General features: G+C 34.5%; 3 protein-coding genes across 5 annotated transcripts in view; 1 reads left to right on the top strand and 2 right to left on the bottom strand.

The window, feature by feature from the left end:
• The window catches only part of Ubr3 (Ubr3 ubiquitin ligase), a 209,657-nt gene that overhangs the window by 144,394 nt on the left and 45,477 nt on the right, over positions 1 to 19,786 (top strand). The gene's annotated exons all lie outside the window — the stretch shown is intronic.
• Positions 410 to 1,997, bottom strand: LOC143202632 (uncharacterized). The gene is made up of 4 exons (XM_076414289.1): positions 1,779 to 1,997; positions 1,604 to 1,727; positions 809 to 1,550; positions 410 to 757 (listed from the first exon to the last, which is right to left on the bottom strand). Exons 1-3 carry the CDS (start codon positions 1,825 to 1,827, stop codon positions 1,217 to 1,219), a joined length of 507 nt encoding a protein of 168 aa, XP_076270404.1. The 5' UTR covers positions 1,828 to 1,997; the 3' UTR covers positions 410 to 757; positions 809 to 1,216.
• Positions 410 to 11,958, bottom strand: LOC143202514 (uncharacterized). 2 transcript variants are annotated; one of them, XM_076414112.1, is made up of 10 exons: positions 11,493 to 11,868; positions 7,329 to 7,607; positions 7,107 to 7,260; positions 3,929 to 4,066; positions 3,316 to 3,536; positions 3,050 to 3,258; positions 2,749 to 2,990; positions 2,574 to 2,697; positions 2,199 to 2,520; positions 410 to 533 (listed from the first exon to the last, which is right to left on the bottom strand). In XM_076414112.1, exons 1-10 carry the CDS (start codon positions 11,706 to 11,708, stop codon positions 507 to 509), a joined length of 1,932 nt encoding a protein of 643 aa, XP_076270227.1. In that variant the 5' UTR covers positions 11,709 to 11,868; the 3' UTR covers positions 410 to 506. The 2 variants fall into 2 exon arrangements, with proteins under 2 accessions (XP_076270227.1, XP_076270236.1); XM_076414121.1 differs by lacking the exon at positions 410 to 533 and having other exon boundaries at positions 2,070 to 2,520; positions 11,493 to 11,958.

Here is a 19,786-nt window from a genome sequence, read left to right as displayed (position 1 = left end):
CAGGAAAGGCATGATCAGGTTCTTGGATGTTTTTCGTCATCGATATCGTACTTGTTGGCTTTGACATCGGATAATACTGGCCTCAAGTTGATGAAGCGGTCCGACAGAATGTTGGGATCATCGCAGAGCAACCCTCGTGTTACTTGATATTTTACTAAACTGAGTCCTGTTTTTTGATAGTGACAAATATTATTAATTATTTTTGCGTTTCGTCCCCCTCCACTGTTAACTGGATATATTATATGGTAAAGATTATATGCTCTAAGTTTAATAAAGGGATCCTTTATCAGGTGGGTTTCCGATATAAGGCAATCTTTGCACCCGTTGAGCCTTGATGATGCGTTTCCGATATAAGGCAATCTTTATAATTCTAGGAATACTTGGTTTGTGATACAAAAACTAATAACCATTATATTTAAGTAATTTTATTTACATGTAAATATTGACTAAACACGAGTACACTAGAGTTTTTATAAAATTTAAATTTGGTTTACTTTTATATATCTTTAATATAAGCGAAACTTAATTATCCACTACTTGAAGTAGTGTACCAGGTCGCGTATCAAAACTAGGAAATTTTGCATTCAGCAACGTGCCGTAGTTGTACGTAAAGATAACGGGATTTATAAATACAAGTTATTCGTCATTGCGGTGATAGTTTCGGTTAGATTCTTCAATATAATGCCATTCATCCAATCCATCTTGTTAAAACGCACAGAAAGACGAACCATATTATTCACAACAAAAAACTGTATACCTGAAAAGTGAATATCAGTGAGACTTAATCACGAAATGATCACCACTGTACCTGTAACTACGTAGTTCGGTTCAGGCGCTTCAACATTGTCCAAGGCCATCGACCTATATTCGTATGACAGTTGGTAGAAGTTCTTGTTCTTATACACTCCCTCGTCGGTAATCTTATAGCTATCCAGAGGTACCCAGTGAAGTGTCGATTGATTAACATGACCTCAGAGAAGTAATTGTCCTTCTTAAATTTGCAGGTGCAACACCCGTTGAGCCTTGATGATGCGTTTCCGATATAAGGCAATCTTTATAATTCTAGGAATACTTGGTTTGTGATACAAAAACTAATAACCATTATATTTAAGTAATTTTATTTACGTGTAAATATTGACTAAACACGAGTACACTATAGAGTTTTTATAAAATTTAAATTTGGTTTACTTTTATATATCTTTAATATAAGGGAAACTTAATTATCCACTACTTGAAGTAATGTATCTGGTCGCGTATCAAAACTAGGAAACTTTGCATTCAGCAACGTGCCGTAGTTGTATGTAAAGATGACGGGAGTTATAAATCCACCAGACGGATTATTCTCCTTATATCTAATTTCGATTGCCCTCAGTGGTACTGCGGGTTTGTTATATACCGGTTGGACGTCGATGTAGGGTATAGTGGTTTGAGCGGCATCGGCATCAAATCCTGTATGAGTGAATCGAACGAACTTAAAACGTTGAGTTACTAAGTTCGTTTTCAGTCGCAGTATTGGCACATCGACGTTTTCATCAAATCGCACCTCATCTCTGGAAAAAAAACCAGAAGGTTTATCAATTATTAGAAAGTGACATTATTTTACAAGTTCTTCGTCGTTGCTGTGATAGTTTCGGTTATATTCTTCAATATAATGCCATTCATCCAATCCATCTTGTTAAAACGCACGGAAAGCCGTACCACATTATTCACAACAACAAACTGGACACCTGAAAAGTGAATATCAATGAGACTTAATCACGAAGTTATCACCACTGTACCTGTAACTACGTAGTTCGGTTCAGGCGCTTCAACATTGTCCAAGGCCATCGACCTATATTCGTATGACAGTTGGTAGAAGTTCTTGTTCTTATACACTCCCTCGTCGGTAATCTTATAGCTATCCAGAGGTACCCAGTGAAGTGTCGATTGATTAACATGACCTCCGAGAAGTAATTGTCCTTCTTAAATTTGCAGGTGCAACACCCGTTGAGCCTTGATGATGCGTTTCCGATATAAGGCAATCTTTATAATTCTAGGAATACTTGGTTTGTGATACAAAAACTAATAACCATTATATTTAAGTAATTTTATTTACGTGTAAATATTGACTAAACACGAGTACACTATAGAGTTTTTATAAAATTTAAATTTGATTTACTTTTATATATTTCTAATATAAGGGAAACTTAATTATCCACTACTTGAAGTAATGTATCTGGTCGCGTATCAAAACTAGGAAACTTTGCATTCAGCAACGTGCCGTAGTTGTATGTAAAGATGACGGGAGTTATAAATCCACCAGACGGATTATTCTCCTTATATCCAATTTCGATTGCCCTCAGTGGTACTGCGGGTTTGTTATATACCGGTTGGACATCGATGTAGGGTATAGTGGTTTGAGCGGCATCGGCATCAAATCCTGTATGAGTGAATCGAACGAACTTAAAACGTTGAGTTACTAAGTTCGTTTTCAGTCGCAGTATTGGCACATCGACGTTTTCATCAAATCGCACCTCATCTCTGGAAAAAAAACCAGAAGGTTTATCAATTATTAGAAAGTGACATTATTTTACAAGTTCTTCGTCGTTGCTGTGATAGTTTCGGTTATATTCTTCAATATAATGCCATTCATCCAATCCATCTTGTTAAAACGCACGGAAAGCCGTACCACATTATTCACAACAACAAACTGGACACCTGAAAAGTGAATATCAATGAGACTTAATCACGAAGTTATCACCACTGTACCTGTAACTACGTAGTTTGGTTCGGGCGCTTCAACATTATCCAATGCCATCGACCTATATTCGTATGACAGTTGGTAGAAGTCCTTGTTCTTATACACTCCCACGTCGGTGATCTTATAGCTCTCGAGAGGTACCCATTGAACTGTCGATTGATTAACATGACCTCCGGGAAGCAATTGTCCTTCTTGAATTTGCATATGCAGCACTCGTTCAGCCTTGACGAATTTGATTCCCGTTATAATCCTAAAAAACGCGAAGGGCATGATCAGGTTCTTGGATGTTCTTCGCCATCGATACCATACTTGTTGGCTTTGACATCGGATAATACTGGCCTCAAGTTGATGAAGCGGTCCGACAGGATGTTGGGATCATCGCAGAGACACATACAGTAGGAACAATGCACGAACCATCTGTGCCAGCTCTCCACTGTTTTCTTCCAGCAGTTGTTGTTTTTGCCGAATAATCTGCCGTTTTCGTATCGGATGAATTCGTATCTCCTGCTTTTCGTTCTCTGAAACGACGGTTAGTGCGGTTTATCTACATTGACGTCGATGGAATCGATTCTTACTGCTGGACATATATCCATATCGCTCTTAATGAAACGACAACCGATGAGTCTTCCTCCGCATTTTTCCAATTTACAGTATGGACTATCACTGTCGTAACAGCCGTAGCTTTTGGCCATAGAATAATCTGCACATGTACTTCTGCAGCTTCGCTGATGGTTCATATCCACTTCGTTTTGAATATGACCCTGCAGTAGCCTCGTAAATTCGTCATAGGTTGTGCCTTTTTTGATTCATAAAAATAACATAAAATGGGTTGTGAATAGATATAATCATATATTTTCTATTTTTCCTTCTATATATTCCAATGTTTACATTATAGTAACATAATATCATCATTAAATCGACGACTAAAATAAAAGCATTCTACAAGAATATGCAATATATGTTTGTTGTTGTAATACAAGAGAAAAGACGCCGCGAGTGGAAGAGAACTATTACAATAAATACTAAAATCATCTCTATCGAACACTTATCTCGTGCAATTTTTCTATATAGTTCTGAAACTTAGACGTTGTGAGAGTCTGACAGGACAAGTTCTAATTGGAGGTCTTTCAAAAACGATATTTAAGGCAAATTATACATGTATGCATGATGATGATGATTTTAACATACCTTTCGAGTGACTTTCTGGATCGGTTCTCCAGTACTTAGTTGAGCTGTAGACCATTCTAGATCTGACACTACTTAATGTTTTATTATAATGAGCTTCGAACCTCTTGCGATTTTCTATTGCCAAGGGCTGGTAGTTGTCTAAAACATGCGAATATTTTACGAAATACCTGACGAGCTCATTTTTACCTGTACGTGTGGTTGACGAGAAATTATTTTCGGTTTTATACTTAGCAAATTGTTAGTATTTGTAAATTTAAATACGGTTTATTGATGGTTTGGATACCACATCAGTAGTAGCTTTTTATAAATTGGGACTATATATACGAATATCATTTACGGATGCTGGAAGCTACAGTCGTTCAACATTTATGTTCAGTAAGAGTTCATGTTCATTACAAAATTATCATGGAGAAATGTATGGCATTAACAAACAGTTCAAATGCTTGTACAAGTGTATAGATTATAAATCATTAGAAAATTTGTGACGTTTTGACTCAGCGTTATTTTTGACAGAATAAGACAAAGTAAAAACGTTGCACAGTATGGCTATAGGATTTTGATGCCTATGAGAAGGGGGTCCAGGTTGGGAGACCAAGAAGTTCGAGAATTTATTATTAATTGATCCAATTTTTCTCAATAAATGTATTTTTAAAGCGAAAAATCATCAGGTCTCATGCATCAGTTTTATTTAATTTTCTCTGTAAGAATCGTTATGTCAATAAAGTAATTAAATAAATCCAATTTATCAAATTCCAGAATAATCCTAGTCAAATTCTCCAAATCGGTCAGAAAAATGTGCTAGCTTCCCCTTAAAATTATATTAAGAAGTCACAACCGTTTAAATAACATTTATTTTTAACCGACTTCAAAAAACGAAGAGGTTCTATGTTCGGCTGCATTTTTTTTTAATGTATGTTTGCCGATTCTTCCGTCCATTATGGATATATTTTAAAAATTATTTTTTTATTCGAAAGAGTGTACTTCCGAGGTGGTCCCATTGGAACCAAGTTAGGATCTTGTGGGGGAAGGGGGTGAAACCTCAAATTTCAAAAGCACGTATAATGTTTTCACATGTTTTTTTCTCTAAAATATTCAGATATATATAGCCTGTACTTTTACTAGGGCTATCCACTGTAATACTTAATAAAATAATTGCGTAATTTATTGAGTATATCTAACACTAAAAAGAGTCAAATAAAATATTATTTACACAAAAATTGTTGATGGTTTAAAGTTGACGCTACCCAATTTCTTAATTCATTCCCTTGTTGCCATTAAAGTCACTATTAATTCAGTTTTTGAACTATTGGTCTCACTGGACGATTTGTATGGGTATACGTCTTATGCATATATATTATTTTAATAATTTTGTATTATAATTACACATTCTAGAGTGTATCGCTGGTATCAGTGCCTCTCACAGTTGCGATTGCGCTATTTATTGGCTACTCTTTAGAATTATTACCTGCAAGTTGTCATAGTGTTACATCCAAGTGTTATACTGATAGTATTTTACTTAATGATCTTAAATATTCCACCATATCTCATGGTTAATGTCTCTAAAATACTCACTCACTTCAGTTCTATAACAGGTCAGTTGAAAAGTCCCCGGTCTGACACATAGATGATGCTACTAGAATTAAATCCATATGTTTTTTAGCTAGCCCTAACCCTCAAAAGATGCATGTATAAATTTGAAAGCTGTCGGATCATTAGTTTATGAATTATAGCATTTTGAGTGAAGCAACTTTTGTTATTGTGAAAAAAAATGGATAAAAAGGAATTTCGCGTGTTGATAAAATATTGCTTTTTAAAGGGAAAAAATACAGTTGAAGCAAAAACTTGGTTTGATGCCGAGTTTCCGGACAGTACCCCAGGAAAATCAACCATCAAGTATTTGTATGCTAAGTTTAAACGTGGTGAAATGAGCACCGAAGACGGTGAATGCAGTGGACGTCCAAAAGATATTGTTACCGACGAAAACATTTAAAAAATCCACAAAATGATTTTGAATCACTGTAAATTGAAATTGAATGAAATAGCAGACACACTAAAGATTTCAATTGAACGTGTGTATCATATCATTCACGAATATTTGGGTATGAGAAAGCTCTATGGCCAAAAACAACGACGAGTTGATGATTCGGAGCAGTATTTGAAGATGATCAAGCGTAATAAACCCGAGTTTTTGCGTCGATATGTGACAATAGATGAAACATGGCTCCATCATTTCCAAAGCGTGGAAAAACGAAACAGGGGGCTGGTAAGGTTATGGCGTCTGTATTTTGGGATGTGCATGAAATAATTTTCATTGACTACCTTGAAAAAGGAAGGGCTAGCAACAGCGACATAGCGTTATTGGACTGTTTGAAGGATAAAATCGCCGAAAACGGCCGCATTTGAAGGAAAAGAAAGTGCTGCTTCACCAAGACAATGCACCGTGTCAAGAATCCATGAATTGGGCTTCGAAGTGCTCCCTCATCCACCGTATTCTCCAGATCTGGCTCCCAGCGACTATTTCCAATTCTCAGATCTCAAAAGAATGCTCGCTGGGAAGAAATTTTCGTCGAAGGAAGCGGTGACGAAGGCCTATTTTGAAGCAAAGGACAAATCGTTCTACAAAAATGGTATCGAAAATTTGGAGGGTCGCTATAATCAGTGTATCACCCTTGAAGGGAATTATGTTGAATAAAATAACTAATTTTGCAAAAAAGTGTGTTTTACTATGGTAGGCCGGGAACTTTTCAATTGGCCTGTTAGTATTCTTTTTAAAATTAGTATTTCGGTTCCAGTAACAGTCATATCGATGCAGGCAAATTTCGGTTATTTGTCTTGATAAATTCAATTTTTCTTTTATCCTTTCATTCCCTTTGTTGCAAAAATTTGTTAACTATAAAATATAATATAAATGGTCCAAATAAAATGACTGTTAGAAATGTTAAACTTAAAATAACGAATTTTGAAATGTTGTGCTTGTTTTTCTGTTAAAATCTTAGTAATCTCACTTTTAATTTAAAATTAAACCTATTTTGTTAATCTGTCTAGTATATTATTATTATAAATCAATATTTTGTTATTCTTTTTATTGCATTCACCTAACCTATCGGTGGAAGGTTTTAGAGCCGAAACTATTCTCTTGTCAACATAGTATTTCATTAATAAAGATCTCTTTACTAACGTTTGCCGTTGTTAAGTACTTGATCTATTAAATACGTGTATTCGATCATTATATAGGTTTTCAGGTCTCTCAATGCGAGGACATTATAAATGTTATAATACATCTGTTGGGGAGATTGGAAATATTCCTTGCTGTAGTAACTCATCAGTTCCATCTACGGATTTTGCGATTTATTTGAACTCTCGATATTCCACTTACCGCTCTTCGAGAATTTCGTTTTACCTCTAAGAGTATTTGGAACAAGTTGCGTGTGATGGCGTACACCTTGTTGGCGGTAGCGTTAGCTCCCAGTTGAACGTTACGGATATCCCGGATCATCTCGTCCGCGTCTATGCTGTCGTCGATTGACTTTTTGCTGACCGTGATCACCTCCTTCTGATCGCGCAGGTACTGGCGGAATTTTTCGTACAGATTGTCGATGTGTCTCAGCTCGGGATAGAGTTCCAACAGCCAAATCGTAGATCTCGCCGGCGTCATTGGCTCGACAATATCGTCTGACATCTGAAAAACAGCAATCGTGAATGATATGGGAGGTCTTTAATAAGTAACAGACCTAGTAAATCACCAGGTGTACCGAAAAGTCGTTTTTGAAAAAAACTACATGATTTGTAAGAATATGAATTTATTTATTCAAACTACTGACATTTTATTTTATATATCTTGCCCATATTTCAAACATTTTATGGATGTCATTCAAAATATAAACTGTTTGTCCTTTGTTGAGCAAAATCATTCATTGAATATTTCTAAATTCTTCGATATTGACGAAGAGGCGCTCTGCAATCGCGCGTCCCATTGATACGAAAATTTGATAGTCGAAAAGGGCAAGGTTTGGAAAGTACGGCGGGTGCGATAATAGATCCCATCCAAATGCTTTCAACACTTCCTTGACTGCTTTTGCTCAGGATACGTTACTTCACAACTATCTCCGGATTTGGCGCATGAGGTCCATTTCAAACAGATAATAATCCGAGTTTGGCGCATGTGTACATACCGTTTTATTCACTTAACATTTTTTTTATCGTGATTATTTGATTTAATGTCGAAAATTTGTCCAGCTATTATGTTTTTATATAAACATCATATTATTTTCTATATATAAATATACACAAATTTGATAAGGAGGGAAAAAACATTGAAAAATTTTTAAGTACACATTTTATTTAAAAAATATCAATTTATAAAATGAAATAATTACATATTTGAACAATTAACAAGTTCCTCAAGAACAATATAAATAAACATTACCGTAAAAAAGACCAAAGTCGTTTAGATCAAAGCCAGCCAATATAGTTAAAACCAAATGAAAAAGCCTCCACTATATATGAAAGCAGTGAAATTCTCCTAAAAATACTGTTCTTGATCCACAAACCCCATTAATGTGTACTATATCGGCCAAAATGAATGGATTATCGTAATTTTAAGCTGAAAGAAATCTCAGTCAACACATTATTTTTACAAAATAATAATGTATTTACTTATACTCTTATATAATAATGCATTTTTTTTTGTCAGTCACTTTATTTTCCTTGTCATTAGACCATAAGGGTGTCGTTGATAGTTTTATATTTTGTTTATTTGATCCAGGTCTACTTTTGTTAGCATATTTAATTATTTCATAGTATCACTGTATACTGTTCTTACATCTTAACAAAATGCTGTCTAATTTCTTTTTCTTTGAAATTCATATTCTTCGACTTTCACTTTCAACAAGTTCTATATTATGTTTAAAATAAATGTCTAATTATTACCAGTTTCTACTATTCTTGATGGACAAACCTCATTAATGACTTAACACTTCCAACACAACAAGAATCATTTTCTCTGTTCTTGTTATCATTAAATTTTGGCATATATTGATACCTATCGATATTCGATGTCGTTGAAAATGATGTGTTATAAATTTGACAGCTAATATATTCCCACCATAAATAAAATTGATGCTGTTTGGATTTTATAACTTCTAAAAATATAACCTTACGTTCTACACTTACCCTTGTTCTTCCATGTGTTCAAACAATGTATTATAAACCACCAAGGGTAACACAACAGTTTAGTTATTATTAACATACTATAGAATTATTCACGTAACACAAAATCTATATCTAAATCTTCTAGATTTTTTGTTGTTTTGACTTGATCGACTGTACCGATTGCCTTGGAGAGAACGTACCGCCATTAGAAAAGTGAGACAATATAGTTTATTCTTTTCTATGGTTTATTCTATGCAGGAGTGTGCGCCGGAGATAGTTGTGGAGTAACGTATCCTTTTTTGCTTTTCGAAAGGACGCGTTATCGTGCTGTAAAATCGCCTTACTGGGCGTTTTTCGATCAATGCATGGTTCATGTTGATCATATGTCTCGGGTAGCTATCACTAATAACTGTTTCACCAGGTTTTAACAGCTCGTAATACACCACGCCACTCTTATCCCACCAAACATAAAGCATTGTCTTGCGACCAAAACAATTTGGCCTTGAAGGCGATCGGGGTGATAACTATGATTTTTTGCGTTTAGAGGTTTCAAAATGAATTCAGTTTTCATCACCCGTTACTATGCGAGACAGAAATGACTGATCATACCTTTAAAACCTCATCTCGCAGACGATTTTTCGATTTTCCATTTGCCTGTCATTCAATTGATGTGCCAGCCACCTTCCTATCTTTTGGAATTCTCCATTGCTCGTAATTGGTCGCTAATCATTTCTTGGCCTCATTTAGGACTTCTGCCAATTGTTAGTGAATTTGGGTTGTGTCTTCATTCAATAATTCTTACAGTTTGGCATCTTCAAACCTCTTCGGTCTACCAGAATGTTCCACCATAAGTTTTTACCAGCAAACGATGACTTTCAGCAGCTCTTTTCTTACATTTTCAACATTTAACAGTTTCAAAGATGTATAAATCTATGAAGGTGTTACTTTCGCAAATTATAACATTTGTAGCTTTGAAGATTGATGTCAGTAGAATAAAATGAAATATGTGTTAAATCATAACATTTCATTCTTAAGCCTAAACAGTATGTGTTAGAAAAACCGGTAATGACTTCCCGGTATACTTAGTACCAGTCAGATATCCAATAACGTAAACACTCGATATTATTTAGCAGGGTAATCTCCGATCTATTTTATTTAAGACACACTTAGCCCTTGCAGTAAAACAGCTAATGCATGCCATGGATAACGTCAAATAACTGCCAAACGCACTTTGTAAAAACATAAAAACATAAACATAAAAAACCTTAAAATTCGCTTTAAACTCAGAGCCGATTTTTCTGTCCGACGCCTCAGAACATGTAACCAAATCGAATTATGAAATTTGAATTTGTGTTGATACTGGTTGACCCCGTCGTCAGACGTCTACAAAATTCCTTAAAATGTCAGTGATAATAATCAGAGGTTATAAACCGGCAAACTTTATGATCTAAGATGACGTCATAAGTTTTGATGACGTATATTGTTCGTATTAGACGTATTGACGTATAAATTTGCTATATTGCACACGACATATTCGATATTATAAAGAAATTGCATTTTTTTAGCTTTACTTGCAAAATTACTGGAAAATTCGTTAATCCCATTTTCAATCTCGCTACTTTAAAAAGTCAGACTATATAGAAATGATCGAAATTGGTCTAGGTCAGAATACTTATCAAAAACAAAGCAAAAACTCTACACAACTTTTAAGACATCAGAATGAGAAGAATCTGGATTTCAGGTTTTTATTTAACAAACGAAAAGGTAAAAATAGTCTAGCACTGTAAAGAAACAATTCATTTCATATTTTAGTTATGGGATTTCAATAGACTGATTCAAGCTATTCAAGCACTTTCGTAGGAAAAATGTCTTCTTGAAAAACTTTTCGTGATCTTAATATTAAAATTTCGTATCTATTTCCAAGCAAGATGCTAATTCTTTGACATCTACGAGCTCGTTGCTAAACCCTTTACCTGAGCGATATTTATTTAAAAAGCCATTAAATTTGTTTTGTTAGTAAAATTTGTAGATGATAATATTGATAAATAATCTTTGGTTATTTTATAAATTTGTTGTACACATACAGTTGCAAATTTTTTAAAGCTTGAAGTCGCTTTTTCCTCTTGGGCTTTTGTTTTTAACAATACCAAGAAGTTTGAGAACTATTATATCACTATCACGCTTAGCAGAAAAAATATAAACAAAGTAATATCAAGGTCAGTTATTTTATTCTCATAACAAATTATACGTAATATAATACCGGGTTTTCGAAAACTAACTGGAAGTTAGATAGTCACAACAAAAACAGATAATGTTTAAGTCTTAATACGTTTTCGCGATTATATAATTTCGGCGGAATTTTACATTCTCATCTTTTGAGTAATGAAAAACGTATGAAACTTGATATACCAACCTGTCGAAGTGCTTTATCAAACTCAGTCAAGTGGTCGACTAAATATATCTCGGATGCTGAGGAATCAAACTGCGTAGTATCCCAAAGGACGTGCTTCCACATTTCGTTCTCAAGATCGAGGAAGTCCAGTCTCAGTCGATCGATCAAGATGTATTCATTGCCGTTTGACTGTGCCAGAACACTAAGAAACCCCAGCAGGAACAGTAACGCAAACATTGTCGGCTGCAGGACACGTTCACACTGTCCACACCAATATCTTACACGAGCATTTATGTTTTCCTTCTCGTTTAAATGTAACGAAATCGGTGGCTGCGATAATCTTTTGGCTTTGTTGTTGATAAGACCTTTTTTTCAATGATAGCAGCGTGTTAATTGTATTGCTTTCGTACACTCATATTATTTTATGCGTAAATATATGTATTTAGTCATACACCGCAAAACCAACCTCAATATGGTCTGAAATCGACTGTTTTAGATATAAACCAAAACATTAATCAAGACAAAAGTTACGAGATATCAAAGGGTTTATCACAATAAAACTTTAATTATTTTTTTTATTTATTAAAACTAATATGCAACTAACAATTCACTTTAATCTAAATTAACAAAACAAATTTATAACATCTTTATTAGATACGCTTAATACAATCTTAATTTACAATTAATTTATTACTACTTTTCCTATGTACTTGGATTAATTAACAAGCAAGACGAGTGCGAGAAAATACATCAATATGTATTCCTCAATTATAAAACTATAATAACTTATAGCTATAGTTTACACTAAAAGTATACACTTACATAAGTTCGTATGGTTTGGTTCGCTGTAATCTCCTGACATCTTGCGCGCTGTCCAGCAGTTGTATTGCTTCCACGTTAGTATGATTTAGTAATCTTATTTCGTGTTTCAACGCGAAATCTTGGATAACTTCGCAAATCCATTTAGTTTCCAGGTCATCGTGCAGTTCTTCGTTGGTTACATAGCGACAGGCATTAGTAATCAAAATTAGTAATCAAACGAAGAACCTTGTTTTGGCAGCGTTGTATGACTAGTTGGTTTGAATTTTTAGTACAACCCCATAGATCCAAATTGGCTTTATGATTTAGAACAAGTTGAGAGTATCTTCCCACTACCCAGTATAGTTGTTTTATTTTGGAAATTAACAAATAAACGTCTAATATCTTCTGGATATTCTGGTGTTTTCGTTGATGGGAATCGGCAAATCTTCTGATATTATTCGTAACCATATCAATTTCTAGGTCATGATGGAGGTCACATGTGTTTGTCACACGCTTCAGAACCTTATTTTGTATCTCGGAATGACTTAGACGTTGGAGTCATTGACGCAGCCCCACAGCTCAGTTCCATAGCTCCACACCGGTCTCAGTATCTGCTGATATAAAATAAACTGAAAGCTCGGAACTTTGGCCAAGCAACCAATACATTTTCCTGAATTTGATGTTGAGTTCATCGTGTTTATTTTTTAACCGACTTCAAAAAGGGAGGAGGTTCTATGTTCGGCTTTATATATTTTTTAATGAATGTTCGCCGATTTTCAAAATTCTTTTTTTATTCGAAATAGTGCACTTCCTAGATGGTCATATTGGAACCAAATCAGGATCTGATGGGTGTAGAGGGGAAAATCAGGGGAAACTACAAATTTCAAAGGTATATACAAAATTTTCACATATTTTTTTATTTAAAATAATCAGATATTTGTGTATAATGTTATTGTTATATATGTAAAAGCCGTTCAGTTTACTTTTTAAATACTAACCATATCATATGAGAAGCCGTAGAAATACCGTAGGCAACTGCTTCTATGGTGTAGTTGTTAGAGGGTTCAGCTCACACGCGGAGATCGCGAATTCGATTCCTTCCAGGGGCAAGGGCTTTTTCTTGTTCTAGTTTGGTTAGAACATTTGTCAAATCATCTAGGTTAGGTAGCGGACCTCGGGGCCTGAAATGTTCCTTATTTTCAATCATTTTCGTTATTCCTATTTTTCCTCGTACGAGCTGCAAATTTACTTAGCCTACCCATTGTAATACTTAATAAAATAACTGCGTGATTTATTGAGTAAATATCTAACATTAAAAAGAGAAAAATAAAGTATTTTTAACAAAAAAAATTGAACCGACTTCAAAAAATAAATAAGGGACTCACTAAAAAATCTGAAAAATAATCAAACTTAGATTTTTAACAGAAAAAAAACGTTTTAAAATAATATATACATAATAATTGTTGTATTAACAAAATAAAAATAAACATAAAACTTTTAACCTATCTACTACATGTATTTTATATTCTACTATATACACATAATTTAGCTTAATACCTACCTAAACCTATTTATCTATTTACAATATTATTTTAACTACTACCAATTGATCAGTCGGTGCCGAGCCCAAACAATACAAAAGTAGTAATATAAATTTGTGACATATCCACCAAAGTAAATTACGAACAAGTAGTACTAGTTCAAATAATATTGTAATATAGGTTTATGTAGGTATTAAGCTAAATTGTGTGTATATAGTAGAATATAGAATACGTGTAGTAGTTGGGTTAAATAAGGTATTTGTTTATTGGTATTTTATTAATAACAATGATTATGTACATATATTATTTCGAAACTTTTTTTTGTGTTAAAAATCTAAGTATGATTATTTTTTAAATTATTAGTTAGTTCCTTATTTTTTGAAGTTGGTTCAATTTTTTCGTTAAAAATATTTTTATATGCTCCTTCAATGAACTTGGCATCTAAGAGTCATACCAAGGTATATTGCCGTGTTAGCATATGTAATTTGCATGCAGTTAATAAGTATATGTTGTGACATAACCATCTTATTTGTGAATTCAGTGTGGGTACAAACACATACATGTTAAGGCGCATTCTAATAGGCTTCAGAACCTTATTTTGTATCTCGGAATGACTTGGACGTTGGAGTCATTGACGCAGCCCCACAGCTCAGTTCCATAGCTCCACACTGGTCTCAGTATCTGCTGATATAAAATAAATTGAAAGCTCGGAATTTTGGCCAAGCAACCAATACGCTTTCCTGAATTTGATGTTGAGTTCATCGTGTTTATTTTTTAACCGACTTCAAAAGGGAGGAGGTTCTATGTTCAGCTTTATATATTTTTAATGAATGTTCGCCGATTTTCAAATTACTTTTTTTATTCGAAATAGTGCAAGTAGTACTAGTTCAAATAATATTGTAATATAGGTTTATGTAGGTATTAAGCTAAATTCTGTGTATATAGTAGAATATAGAATACGTGTAGTAGATGGGTTAAATAAGGTATTTGTTTATTGGTATTTTGTTATTACAACGATTATTATGTACTATGTATGTATATATATTATTTCAAAACTTTTTTTTTGTGTTAAAAATCTAAGTTTGATTATTTTTTAAATTATTAGTGAAATCCTTATTTTTTTGAAGAATATTTTTATATGCTCCTTCAATGAACTTAGCATCTAAGAGTCATACCAAGATATATTGTTGTGTTGGCATATGGAATTTGCATGCAGTTAATAAGTATACGTTGTGACATAACCATCTTATTTGTGAATTCAGTGTGGGTGGACTTTGCTTTGTTTGAGATCGGGGTATGTTGAAATAACATTAAGAAATAAAATTATATTTAATAGAAGCTAGAAATGCTTAGGGATAAGTGACTTTATTTTATATAGAAGGCATCAATGCAGATATATAGGCATGCAGAGCACATACCTTTATTGTCATGTGATGTGGTGTCAAACTTTCTGTGCTCTAGAATAGGTTTGAGGCGTTTCACAACCAATTTCTCAAATAGTTTAGCCATAACTGGCAATAAAGAAATAACCAACTCACTTATCATCAACTAAAACTTACCTAAAGCGTTCTATTGGAGCTCACTTCAGTAATAGTGCGCATAGACAACTAAAGAGTTTCGAGAGTTGTTTCAAGTGGCGGTTGCCAAAATTATCTCACCAGCTCAAATTTGATGGCTCTCGATGGCAAAGGTAGAAAACCTGTTGCAAACACTGTTTGCTGACTTAATGGGAATTAACTATGTCAAGGTATGTACTATATTTTGAACGTTGACGCTTAGCGATCCAATACTTTTTCTAAGTTTAGACTAAATATACATTTGAAAAAAGATGAAAATACGCCCCGCTGCTATTGCAGATTTCTATAGAACATATCAATAAGGATTTCAGTCAGACACTACCAAGAGATTTGATTTCAGAAATACTTTTTTCTTTTTATCCGCCGTAAATCGGTCGAAAGCTAAACACCTACAAATTAAATCACTGGTGCCAGCGCAGAGGCAATTTCCAGTGCTTGATAAATCTATGACAGCACAAAAATAAGATGACGAGATGACGCTATACAGGGTTTTGGTTAAAATGCGCTTGAAATAAGGAAGATAATATCTTGCTGGTGAATGCGCCTGGAGTAAAGTGTACCGTATTACGCGAGGCGCAAAATGCGGTACAAAATGCGTAGCGTGGTGAGGTGAGGCAGCGTGAGAGAGATTTTGTGGGTTTAAAGAACGGTAGCTTTGGCTGACGGCGTTTGCTTTGGCGTTTTACGGAACGCAGTGTTCTGGTCGCAGTTTTTCGCTTAAAGTCGCCGTGAGTGTTTGAAAATTAAGAAATTCTTTAATTAAAATAAGTTCTCCGCGACCCTTTCTTCTTTTTAGATACAACTTCTCAGTTACCTTTTACTAGTCATCTGGGAGATAAACATTACCATTTCAGATTCGAATTCGCCCTCCGAATCAGATTCAAAACTAAATTCCAATTCAGTCGTTATTTTCGGCGTCCGGCAGTTTTATCCCGCGTAGATTTGCCGTGACCCTCACTGCGTCACTTCACCAAGCGGCGTCCCATTTTGCGTCTGGTCTTAAAAGCGCTGCGGGAGAATGTTTGTTCGCAAATATAAAAACTGGAATGTCCTTGCTTGTGATATTATCGTTTTCGTACGCATGCTAATATTTACTGTCCTTAAGAATTCTAAAAACAGAGAAACAGAGAAATATTGAAACGAAAGTTTAAGGTTGTAATTCATAACATTACACTTTATTCCATATTATGAAAAGGTTAAAATAAGTATTATTTAGCCCCGTTGAGCATTGTTTTTAAAATTCATTTCTTAAAATAATTTTTGTGGGACATCGGTAATTTTTTTCCTCTCCAATTTCGAGAATTTGATTTCGATTATTGGGGAATTTAATAAATTGTCGATACATTTCTGATGAGAATTGATTGATGTAGTCGGCAATACTGATTGGGTCAAACAATGAATAATGAAACTCAACAGTTTAAAAAGTACATGGCACACATTTTATAATAGTTGATAGATAGTTTACTCAACATCTAACAATTGTTCTATTTAGCATATATTTGTTCTTGAAATCCACACCTAAGATTTCAGATTCAAGCTTAATACATAGGCTGCAAAGTCCCGGGACCAACACATAAGTAGCGCTAGTTTTGTTGCATTCATTGCTTTTTCAGTTAGTACTAACCTTCAAAAGAAAGCTGTTAAAATTTCATAATAATCTAGTCATAATTTTGTGAGTTATTGTGCTAAGAGTGACACTGGGTTTGTTATTTTTAAAATAATGCATCAAAACAATTTTGTGTTTTAGTTTTGCACTGCTTGATGGGAAAAAATGACGTTCAAGCGAAGCAATAGTTTGAAAAGTGTTCTGAGGACTCCGCTCCATCAGAAACAACAACAAAACGTCAGTTTGCTGACTTCAAACGTGATCGTAAAAACACCGATGATACAGAACGCAGTGGACGTCCAAATGAGGTGGTAACACTATAAAACATAGAAAAAATCAGAAAAAAGTTACGTGACTATGAGAAAGCTCTGTTCAAAGTGGGTACCATGTTTGCTCACTGTTGACCAATAACAAGAACGTGTTGATGATTGAGCGGTGTTTGACCATGTTTAAACGTAAAAAACCGGAATTTTTGCGTTGATATGTGACAATGGATGAAACATGGATCCATCACTTCACTCCGGAATCAAAAGATCGTCATCTGAGTGGACAGCAAATGGTGACAGGCCTATTTTTTGAGGCAAAAGATAAACCGATTTACAAAAGTGGTATTTAAATGTTAGAGCGTTGGAATGACTTCGTGGCTCTTGGTGGAGATTACGTTGATGATTAAAACCAATTTTGAATTTAAAAAAAAACGCGTTTTGTTTGTTACACCCGGGACTTTTCAGATCCAAACTTAACAGGACACATTTAACTATACTGAATCAAAGAATTTTTGCCTCTTTAACATTTTAATTGCTTCGATAACCGTTGACGTTTTGCATCCATTTTGGGGAATTTGATTTCGATTATTGGGGAATTTGATAAACTGGCATTGACAACCCTGATTCCGATCAGCCTTGTCAAACTAGTCATTATTTATTACATCATTAATTACAAAATATATTTAATAATATTTCCTTAAATTAATAGTTTCTTACATTATTATATGAGTATTGTTGGAATGTGTTTTAATACTGTTGAATATTTGGTTCGATTGATATTTTTAATCGAAATTTCCATAAAAACGATATGTTTTTATCATAGGCGCTATGAATCCTGCAAAATCTGGATTGCCTTTATAGTAAATCCCAGCACCATTCAAGGTAAAGCACTGTATATGATCAGATGAGCTTGGTGTGATATGAGCTGCTGAAATCTAACGAAACCATCAATGACGGTCTTGAGTAGCAAACCAGGCATATAATTGAACAAATTCGGTCTACTGCAAAAGATGCCATCGCAACATCAAGAGAGAAATCAGAATATGAGGTACATTACCCCCTTGAAATTAGGAAATTGATAAAAGAAAAACGAAAAACTAGCAGAGTATGGTACAGAACCAGAAATGCTGTAGACAAAACTATATTTGGTTGAATTAGTAATCAACAATTAGTAACAGACAAAGATTACTCGCTATGGAAAGCGACTCGCAGATTCAAAAGACCAATTAGTAGGGTACCGCCTATTAAAAATGATCGAAATGTATTATTCGCAGAACATTTAGCTAACGTATTCCAACCGAATGACATGTCTGTCAGCCCGATGCAGCTGTAAATCTAATTTCTCCAATGGAAGTTGTCACAGAAATTGACAACAACCTCAATCCAAAAAAGGCTCCAGGAATTGATCATCTAGGTTATTAAAATAGCTGCCACGAAAATCCATCATCATGTTGACATATACATTCAATGCCTGTTTGATATTGAACGATATTTCGGAATGCTTAGATTGCTCGAATAATTATGCTCAAAAAACCTGACAAACCGGAAGAACAAGCCCGATCTTACAGGCCTAATCGGTTAATTGAAAAGTCCCTGGCCTGCCATAGTAAAACACCTTTTTTGGCAAAATTAGTTTTTTTTTATTCGCCATAATTCCCTTCAAGGGTGATGCACTGATTATAGCGACCCCCAACTATTCGATATCACTTTTGTAGTACGATTTGTCCTTTGCTTCAAAATAGGACTCAGTTTCGGCGATCACCTCTTCATTTGACGAAAATTTCTTCCCAACGACCATTCTTTTAAGATCTGAGAACAGAAAATAGTCGCTGAGGGCCAGATCTGGAAAATACGGTGGATGAGGAAGCAATTCGAAGCCCAATTCATGGATTTTTGGCATGGTACATTGTCTTGGTGAAGCAGTACGTTCTAGTAACACTATGTAATAGTCGCTGTTGATTCTTTCTTTTTCAAGGTAGTCAATGAAAATTATTCCATGCGCATCCCAAAATACAGCGTGGCACCCACTTTGCACAGAGCTTTCTCATACCCAAATATTCGTAAATGATATGATGTACACGTTCAGTTGATATCTTTAGAGTGTCTGCTATTTCAATCAGTTTCAATTTACGGTCATTCAAAATCATTTTGTCGATTTTTTAAATGTTTTCATCGGTAACAACCTCATTTGGGCGTCCACTGCGTACACCGTCTTCGGTGGTCATTTCACCACGTCTAAACTTAGCATACCAATTCATGATGGTTTTTCCTGGGGCAGTGTCCGGAAATTCAGCATCAAGCCAAGTTTTTGCTTCAACTGTATTTTTTCCCTTCAAAAACAATATTTTATCAACACGCGAAATTCCTTTTTATCCATTTTTTTTACATTAACAAAAGTTACTTCACTCAAAATGCTATAATTCACAAACTAATAATCCGACAGCTGTAAAATTTATACACGCATCTTTTGAAGGTTAGGGCTAACTGATTGCTGACTATTCTTGACCATCTCACATCTCACAAG

The sequence above is a fragment of the Rhynchophorus ferrugineus genome, unplaced genomic scaffold (genome assembly GCF_030347505.1).
Source record: "Rhynchophorus ferrugineus isolate W39M unplaced genomic scaffold, kcgeb_rfMv2 rfM1, whole genome shotgun sequence".
In the NCBI taxonomy this organism is placed as follows: domain Eukaryota; kingdom Metazoa; phylum Arthropoda; class Insecta; order Coleoptera; family Curculionidae; genus Rhynchophorus; species Rhynchophorus ferrugineus.
The sequence above is the reverse complement of the archived record's forward strand: the minus strand, read 5'-3'. Positions and strand labels throughout refer to the sequence as shown.